This window comes from Penaeus chinensis, chromosome 26, assembly GCF_019202785.1.
Source record: "Penaeus chinensis breed Huanghai No. 1 chromosome 26, ASM1920278v2, whole genome shotgun sequence".
NCBI classification, from domain to species: Eukaryota; Metazoa; Arthropoda; class Malacostraca; order Decapoda; family Penaeidae; genus Penaeus; species Penaeus chinensis.
In genome coordinates this window covers 15649348-15659347 of record NC_061844.1, presented here as the reverse complement: position 1 = coordinate 15659347, position 10000 = coordinate 15649348, and the positions used below count along the sequence as shown (strand labels likewise).

General features: G+C 37.2%; 1 protein-coding gene across 1 annotated transcript in view; it reads right to left on the bottom strand.

Annotated features, from left to right (window-relative positions):
- Positions 1-7680: 7680 nt before the first annotated feature.
- LOC125039137 overlaps positions 7681-10000 on the bottom strand; it is a 10912-nt gene continuing 8592 nt past the window's right edge. Inside the window, exon 3 of the mRNA XM_047632888.1 lies at positions 7681-8775. Coding sequence (XP_047488844.1) covers positions 8300-8775 — 476 coding nt within the window. The 3' untranslated portion in view covers positions 7681-8299. The remainder of the gene's footprint in view (positions 8776-10000) is intronic.

Below are 10000 nucleotides of genomic sequence, written 5' to 3'. Positions count from 1 at the left end.
ATATTTTCAAAAATCAATGAAAAAGGTAACCAAGTGAGACAGGCAGTACTCGTAACTGGCTCATTGGTGGCTTAGTACTTGTTTAGCCTTCTATGTGTAAGAACAATTAATAAAATTAACTCACAGTGGGCATGGCATGTATGTCAGTTTTGGGGTTAACATTGCAAAAGATGCGGTTAGAAAAATATGAAGTTCTCGTATTACAATGTTTTTGGTGAAAAGTAACCGACATAATTTCTGCATTGCTTACCTAGGGTCATTATTACACACACGTGCAGACAGTTCCTGCTTCATTAGCATGGGTGTGGACGAGTTCATTAAAATAAGCATAAGGAAAATGGATATGATGGTCACTACTTCATGATTATCCAAAGTATTTGGTGCTGCATCTGACTAGTTTTAGGTGGTAATAGGTATCAGGATATCAAATGATTGAATCTGGAAGGGGTTTCCATCCATTTGACACGGAATTTATATACTCGAAACATGACATCTAATGCACCTTTGCTTATAATGAATAATCACATGTTTGTCTTTTCTTATGTATTGATATTGATATTTTAATTTTTTTTTTAACTTTTTTTTATTTTATTTTTGTTTGTTTGTTTGTTAAATTAATGTTTTCATATTTGAGCTGTGCTCCTTTTTTTCTCTCTCACATGAATCTGGATTTGGTTCAACAAGAGCCCCCCCCCCCCCCTCACACTTTTTTTAAGGAATGAAGTTTCAGCATTTTTAAGATGAACTTTCCTCTCATTCTCTCTCTCTCTCTCTCTCTCTCGTTCTCTCTCTCTCTCTCTCTCTCTCGTTCTCTCTCTCTCTCTCTCTCTTTCTCTTTCTCTTTCTCTTTCTCTTTCTCTCTCTCTCTCTCTTTCTCTCTCTCTTTCTCTCTCTCTCTCTCTCTCTCTCTCTCTCTCTCTCTCTCTCTCTCTCTCTCTCTCTCTCTCTCTCTCTCTCTCTCTCTCTCTCTCTCTCTCTCTCTCTCTCTCTCTCTCTCTTTCTCTCCCCCCCCCCTCCCACCCTTTCTCCCTTCCACTATAGTACATTTACAGAAGTATTGGTTACTTAGGCCCTTGTTATGCTAATTTCCAGAGGTGAAAGAAGAGGCTACGTATTTATTAATTTTTAGGTAGTTTTTGCAGGCTCTTTTGGTATTTTGGGAAAATGAATAGGATGGCATTTAATACTAGGCTTTGCTGTAGTCATTTTTTTCTAATTTTCCTTTGTTTTTTTTATTTTCATTAACTCCTTTGTCTCATTTTCTTCTTCACCTTTGCCTTCAGTTATCTTGTTTATTTTGCTTTGCTTTTATTGTCTTGTTTGTTTCTATTTCTTATTTCTTGCTATCGTCATATCACTCTTAATTTTTCTTCTCCTTTCCCTTCGTCATCTTGTTCTTACTTCTCCCTCTTCCTCCTCAAAGGACCTTTTTCAACGTAATAGTTAAGTCTTTCCCATCACCTACTAACAGCCTTTTTGCCATATAACACGGACCAAAATTGGCGTAGGATTTGCGTGAAGTTCTCAAGGCATCTTCATTTAGATACAAGCAGTGTAAGAAGAGGCACAAAAAATATATTAATATAAACACCTAAATGCAAAATGCTGAAAAACTTCTCCGAAACATGAGAATTTTTTGTTTTTTATTAGTGGATGAGAAGAGAAATTGATAGATTAGTAAACTGAAGGGCATTTTTGATTGGATAATTTCACTTTATCAAGTAAGATTAAGTAGCTTGCATTTATCTTTTTTTTTTAAGTATCTTATTGTTTAGTGTTTTAATTATCTCACACTAGTGCTTGGAACTAGTCAGCCTTATTGTATAAATATCCGGTTATAATTAATTTCTTATTTGTCCTTTATCTTAATTTTTTTTTTTTTTTTTTTTTTTTTTTTTTTTTTTTTTTTTTTTTCTCTCTTTCTTTTCACACTGACAATATAGTCCCCCAAATATTTTCTACTACTGTTTTACCTTCACTTTAAAAGAATTGCATTTCATAATCATAAGTATTAGGTTACTTTACAATAATTTGTCTTGCCCATATTATAATTATATACAACAAGTGTATTATTACAAGTACTTTGGATTTAAATGTTTAAATCAGAAACCTGTGCACAGAAACATTTAATTCAAAGGTTATTGTATATTTTTGTATTGATGCATGGAAAAGAAATATTATGGCAGTTATAGAATGATATAAATAAAATAGTCTAATTAATGTACAACAGTAGGTAATAGTGAGTCCATACTGATAGTTTTTGCTTTTTTTAATCTGTATTTTTCCCTCCATGAAAAGAAGAGAAAAGACTTTGCTTGTAGAAAGAAAAAAAAAAGTTAAAAGTATATGAGGGGGAAATAATAATGATTAATTTTTTTTTTAAATAACAATTCAAAACGTAACAAGTAAATGCCATTCTTTTATCCATGGTTCTCAGTTACAGCCCAAGAATTTTCACTTCACTGATTCCGTAGCAGGAATAAGGTCCAACCAACACTGGTACACATCATGCCTCTGCAGCCAGGTAGCCAAAGTCTCTTTCCCATAAATAACAGCAATATTTCTCTAACCATCTTGTCATTAAGATATTTACAGCGTTTATACAAAAACTGCTTTGCATACTCTTGAAAGAATCTTAATATGAAGTGACAACTTTCTATTGATATTTTTTCAGGTATAATAAATTTGTATATAATAAATTTCTTATTATATTAATGGAAGTGTTTCAATGACATTCCTTTTTATCTAATATAAATACACTCATGCACCTTGCGGTACTGAATTGTTTAGTTTTGCAATTTACCAGGAAATTTTTATGAATTGTGGTAAACTGCTCAACATCAGATAGTGAGTTTTGCAATTTACCAGGAAATTTTTATGAATTGTGGTAAACTGCTCAACATCAGATAGTGCCACCTCCTGACTATGCCAGTGCAAGAATTATTGATAATAGCAAAGAACAGAACAAGAATGATACTGATTGTGTAGTTATGTAAGTCCTATTGAGAACAAGGATTATCCAAGAGCATCAACTTCCATCAACCTGGCTAAAATATCCAAAATATACCGAGTTTCAGATATTTGCTTTTTTATACCTTTAAAGTATTTTTATTAAATCAATATTAAAATATAGATCCATTAAATTGACAAAAAAAAATTTTGTCATTTAGAATTTCTTCATTTCTATTACTGCATCTCTTTAACAGTGAGCATTTCTTTTGGTTTAAGATTTTTGGAATACCTAAATGGGGAGGGAAACTCCCCTAAAAGAAATCCTTCCAGTTACATGCCCCCTGATTTTTTCTTCTCCCCCTGTTCCTTTCCTTCTCTTCTTCATCATCCCCTTCTTCTGTCCACTTCCTAAGGTGTGAAAGCCATGCCGAAAGGATGAAAGGCTGGCCTTGTGTCTGTCATGAATGGCCTCCAGGAGCCATGGGCACAGTATTCCCTTAGTTAATTGTATAGCTCTTACCCTCATGGGGACCCCATTTGCTTCAAGCTCATCAAGGCCAATAATGAAGATGTTTTACCTCATTAGGGGAATTAAGGCCCTTTCATCAACTAGCCCATCTAAATTTCATTTCATTGGTTTCCCAACCCCTGCTGCTCCTTTGACCACGGCTCCAACTGATACTAATACCACCTCCTCGATGTTTGCGGTCAACTCTGTCCATTCCGAATCATCCACCTTGGTCATTATTTAACCTTCAGAATACATCCCTTCCTCTCTCTCAACATCTTCCACTCCATTCTCTACTGCACAGTCTTCTTCAGTGTCTATCCCCACCCCCCTTATCACTGCTTTTCATCCTTCTTGTCCTCCCCATAGTATTACCTCTTTCCATACCACCCCATCTTCCTCCCACCCTCGTCCTTCTACTGCTTCGACCTCTGTTAACCTTTTGAGTACCTTTTTGGTCCAGCCAAGTGGGATCAATTCTTTGTGATTCCCCCTACAGCCCCTTACTCTGACAATACCCACCCAGCCAAATACTGTCACTCCACAACCCACTGCCCTCTATGTGCCCAATCTGGTCATGACTGTACAAATTGTTCTGCTCAGTCATGCGCGTGTGCCAATTGTGGTGGCTCCCATAATGTATTCTACAGAAGCTGCTTTGCCTACAAGTTTGAATCTGAGGTAGCAGTTCTCCGATTCAAACTAGGCCTCACTCTACGTGAAGCAAGACAAGAAGCATGCCGAAGAGGTTTTTCTCTTTCTACCTATTCAAAAACTGTACTTTGCTCTGCTTCCCTCCCGTCACAAGAAATCTCAGCATCTCTCCCAGTATCTTTCCTTTCTACCCTAAATCAACCTATCTCTACTACCTCTCTACCCCATTCAAATTCCTTTTCCAGTCTAAACCCAGATCCTCCAATGTCTACCACTTCCACAGTGCCTCCCCTCCTTCTCACTCTACCTGTCGCACCAGGCAATCTAAACGTTCCACTCCATCTTCTTCTACCACATCCTCTCCCATACTCACCTCTTCATCTGCTCCTTGGGCACCTATTCCCTCTTCTCCTCCACATAAAACCTTTATTTCTCTGACCTCCCCACCCAACTCCCCTCTAGAAATTCTTGAAGACATCCAAAAGTTCAGAAACTTGACCCAAGAGAATGATCCACTCCCTCATCCATCCTCTAATTCCTTTAGTTGCTCTACATTCAAAATATATGCCAATATCCATCTTCCTCAAGTTCCCCCCGCCCCTCTTCCTCCCGGTCTCCCACAAAACACCCCAGCCTCTCCTCCTCCATCTGTGGATCCTCCCTTCCTGTCACTCTTCCCAATACTTCACTGCCATCCCCTGTTCCCTTATTTCATTCTCAGGATTCTTCTCCTGCTTCCACAACTATTGTTTCTTACCTTATTAGCATTTGATTGTTTCATAATAGCTTTTTTGCAGTTTTCCTCTCCCTTCCTCAGACACATGCTCTCCATTTGATCTGATCACCCTATACTTTTAACCGCATCCTTTTACAATTCCTCACTGTATTCCATTTGCTCCCCTCTTCACTAATATTCTATCCTACAGCATTCTACAACCTCTGACATATAACACAAATTATCCTGATCATTAACTCACTTCCAGCCTTTTGGCCACAATACTTTACCATAGTGCTATACGACCTCTGATGTCTAGCACATTTATTTCTTTTAAACATTAACCATTAACCCTTCAAGTAGAAATACTGAATTAAAAACAAACTAACAGTAAAATTCTCAGATCCATATACAAAGACAAAATTAGCATTTTTACATGACATATATCATGCAAATTATTATACCATAAACTAAGCATCCCAACTGTTTTGCCTCACAGTAAACAACAAGTAAATAGATTTGAATTAAATAAGTCTTTGGCCCTATATCATATTACATTAATTTGATACAGCATGGATACTGGGAAAAGAATGATGTTTCCAGTGTTAATACTGGTATTTGGTGTAAAAATTTGATATATAAAAAGTTGCATAATTATCCAAAGACTTTCTGTAAAACTGATTAAAACTTTAGATCATTAAGTTGCCTCTTGTTTATGTCCTAAACTATACTCTGTAAGTATATATTATTTTGTCTTCTCTCTTTCCATTATTGGTCTAAAAGTCACATGTAAAACTTTACACCATTAATCAATAAAAAATAAAATATCTGAGTCAATTTAATTAATAATAACAATTGATGAACCTAAAAGATAAAATATTGTTACTTAGCACCCTTTCGAGTGCTGCTAAACTACTTCTTACCACCCTTGATACTCCCTTAAGTACGGATGGTAACAAGTGGAATATAACCCAAATATATTCATGCATAAAGGCCACTGGATAACAGATTTTTATTCCACTCTCTACCAAAGATAAATCCTCAAGAACGTCTACGTTTAATGACGGTAAGTACTGAACTGCAAAGAAAGAGCCACACAGGTGCCCCAGCCTCTCCTGACCCTGCTCACCCAGCATAGAGCACAGTGGTGCCTTTGTTTACAAGGCTGGTAGATTATCAACCTTATGTCCCCGAAACAAAGTGCCTATTTTGCCTTGCAAAACACTAAAGGCTTATCCCCTCCATAGGATCAACAACACCCTCAGTAGCTTCAATGGAATGTGAAGTTCCCCTGAACTACCATTCCATCTACCATACAGCCATTGGAAAACCCGAATCCATGGTGTATAGTGGTCTTACTGGGTCAGGATTACCTATAAAATACCATTCCAGGGCTACTACCAAAGTCTGGCCATTGACAATAATAATGTTACAAAATTTAGGAGGCCCAGAATCTTACCTCATGCTGGAAATTAAGTTATTAGCATGAGGCTTATAGTTATTTTCATGATAATTCCCATGATAATGATGAAATCTATTACTTGGGTATGTGAGATATTTGTTAAGGAAGAAAAGGCTAGATTATGCATTTGAAGGATTTTGTTAAGTCTTTCACTGAGTTAGAAACAGCATGAATGGTACCAAAGTTCAAATATTACATTATTTGCAATATCTTTACAGAGAATTCCCTAAATACTTACAAACGTGCAAACAAGTTATAGCATTTCTGGAGGAAAAGAAGAAGAAAAAAATGCTGATTTCCACTTCAACTAAATAACAAGAAACAACATTTGCAAACATTCTGATATTTTCTATTGCTGGAAACCAGTCAGTATTCTTCCACAATACAATAAGGATATTAACTTATATATTCACTTTGTTTTATCAAGTATAAGAAGGCAGAAAAAGACTTTGAAGCTTACTGAAGTGTTTCACATTTGGAATATTGTGTTCTCAGACTGCAAGAACACACACAAAAACATGATTCTTTGAAAGAATTAGGCTTTATTGCAATGATATATGGCTAGGCAGTAGACATAAGTGAGTGAGTGAGTGAGTGAGTGAGTGTGTGTGTGTGTGTGTGTGTGTGTGTGTGTGTGTGTGTGTGTGTGTGTGTGTGTGTGTGTGTGTGTGTGTGTGTGTGTGTGTGTGTGTGAGAGTGAGTGAGTGAGTGAGTGAGTGAGTGAGTGAGTGAGTGAGTGAGTGAGAGAGAGAGAGAGAGAGAGAGAGAGAGAGAGAGAGAGAGAGAGAGAGAGAGAGAGAGAGAGAGAGAGAGAGAGAGAGAGAGAGAGAGAGAGAGAGAGAGAGAGAGAGAGAGAGAGAGAGAGAGAGAGAGAGAGAGAGAGAGAGAGAGAGAGAGAGAGAGAGAGAGAGAGAGAGAGAGAGAGAGAGAGAGTGAGAGTGAGAGTGAGAGTGAGAGTGAGTGAGTGAGTGAGTCCGTTTACATTTCCCAAACTAGCCATTCACAAATAGAAATAAAAAGACAAAATAACATACATTACCTCAAAATTGTTATTTCCTTCTAAAGCATTGCTAAAGCAGTTTCAATCCTGGCACTTCTTAATATTGGCATTACTGTGCGCTCAGGGAATGTGACTCTGCACTGCTTCCAAAAACTGACTGCATGCTCCTTGTAGTCACAACTGCATTCTGGATGGGGTGGGTGGGGGGGTGAGTGCTGCATCTGAGAGACGCTCGGAGACACTGATCCAAGGTGTCGGCCTATAACTCACAGCATTGTAACTTTACAATATGGTTTCAAAACTGATCATCTTTCAAAAAGGAATGGGAACATTACTGAAAAAATTAAATAAATATCTGTCAGGTTGTTTAGGAAAATAACAGACCATTATTATGTGTTTTTAAACATATTACTTTGTTAAAGAATACAAAATATCTTTCTTTTGGAAATAAAAATATATATTGATACATAATCTCTGATGTCCAGCAAAAGCAACATTTTCTACAAGACTTTTTAATTGGAAGTCCATGTAAATCAACATAAAAAAGCGAACATTTAAAAAGCCAATCAAAAAGCAAATAAACACCTTTTTTTACATGAAAACTTAAATTCCCTTTAGAGAATCATCAGATCATTCATTAAATTATCAAATAATAGAAAACTAATGCTCATGCCTTGACTTCACTGGTCAAAGTTCAAAATGCAAATCACAAGAATTGTTCTCCATGAGGTATAAGCAACTGTCAACCTTTTCTATCCTATAGTGACCAAAAAGCAAAACAAAACTGGCTGTGATTCACTTTGATTTGTTTTGGCATCAATGCACACTTGTCTCAGCACGAAAACATAAGCAAAATTTCTCAATACAAAAATGAGAGATATTACAGTATTAATAAAAATCATTATATACAGAAAATTCTCAATACAAAAAGAAGGGAGATATTCTTCACCAAAACATCCATCAAGCCGTCTGAATACCAGTCACTGCTGCTCCTTCAGCGACCTTAGTTCACCCTTCGCATTCCTCTTCCTCATCCTGGTCTCCTGTAGTGGGTCCGGCAACAATGCCAGTGGTCCAGGGTCCCAGTCTGACTTTCCTGAGCTCTGGATGCCGCCGCATGAAGGCCTGGAGCCATCCTGACGTTGGCTTGTTGTTGTTCTTGAATATTTTAAGGCCTTGCTCATTGAGGAGCATCTGCAGTGTGGTGGCTATGGTGTTCCATGACAGCAGCTCCTCATTGGCGGTCCTCTCCAGGATCCACGTCTTGATGGCCTCTTCTTCCTCCCGCACGAGTACCGGCCCCTTGCCTGTACTCTTCTTTGCCAGCGGACACGGTGACTGGAGCTTGCAGGAGAGTGTGGAGCGTGGGATGCCGTAGCGCTTGCTGACCTTTCCCAGTGGGGCCTTCTTCTCCTGCAGGTCACGGATGGCGGCTTCCAAGTCGGCCTGGGAGTAGTGTGTCCTTTTCCGGCGTCCTCTCAGAGCTGATGGGATGTGGTTTAAATGCCTCTATTTTTACTTCTTAAGGAAGACTCTAATGTAAAGTGGAGCATCTTTTTAAACTATGATTATTATACAAAAAGTTTAATGACAAATATGGGAACAGTTATCCTTGAAATCCTTATCATGGCTGCCTGTTTCACCAGTACGGCCTATTACTGCTGCCTACAACTCCAAAAAGGAATTAAATATGTAATAAAAGCTTGGGGTTAATATGGTGAATAATTTAATGTAATTTCTTCTTCAATTTTACTATGATACACAGAAAATCTGGAGTATGCAGCCTATGTGTGAGTGCATTTGTGTTCGAACAGGTGTGAGTGTAAAAGTATGACAGGGTGTTTGTGTATGTATTTCAGCATGTATGTATTCTTTACCATGGGGGAAAAAAAAATATATATATATACATATATATATATATACATATATATATATATATATATATATATATTATGCTATTTTTTATTACTTTCACTAATCATTATGAAAAGTCCACATTAAACACTTCTTTTAGGCTACCTCACTAACTGTCAGGCAGGTAACATAATTAACAATGAGTCCTGAATCCTTTCTCAATTATTTCATTTTATGGCTAATGTATTATGGTGGGTTTCACCTGTATGTTAGGGTAAATATCAGGAAACAAAAGTTTATGTCCAACTATTGTTATCCTGCACAGAAATAGTTCACACAGCTCAATGAACTTCTTTTGTCCCTCCTCCTAATGAAATGAGCTGCCCTTCCCATCATAAAGGGTCTTCTGCACAAATGCTCTATTAAAAGAGAGGTAATTTAACACTTTACTTTACCAACAAAATTATAAGGAATCCGTATTTTCTCAAGACAACTTGATTATTGACGTTCTGATTCCATATCCTTTACCATTCAAAAGGTTTCTAAGAAAATGTAAACCTGAAATGGCACTAATTCAACGTGGCTTGTGCAGTTATTCGTTCTCCTTCACAGCATCCCCAATTATTGTCAAAGTGGATTCCTGAGTCTCTCTAGTTCACTCCCTGCTGTGTGCAGCATCAAAATAAGAGGACTTAGATGAATGACTCTCCAATGTACTAAAATATATCAATGAAAGAGTGGGTCAATGGAATACCATTTACTTAGCCAACATTCTTTTAAAAGTATGCAAATTCAACATATAGCAAAAAGGTGCAAATTCACAACATCAAACTGAAAATTAAGTATCTAGTGCTT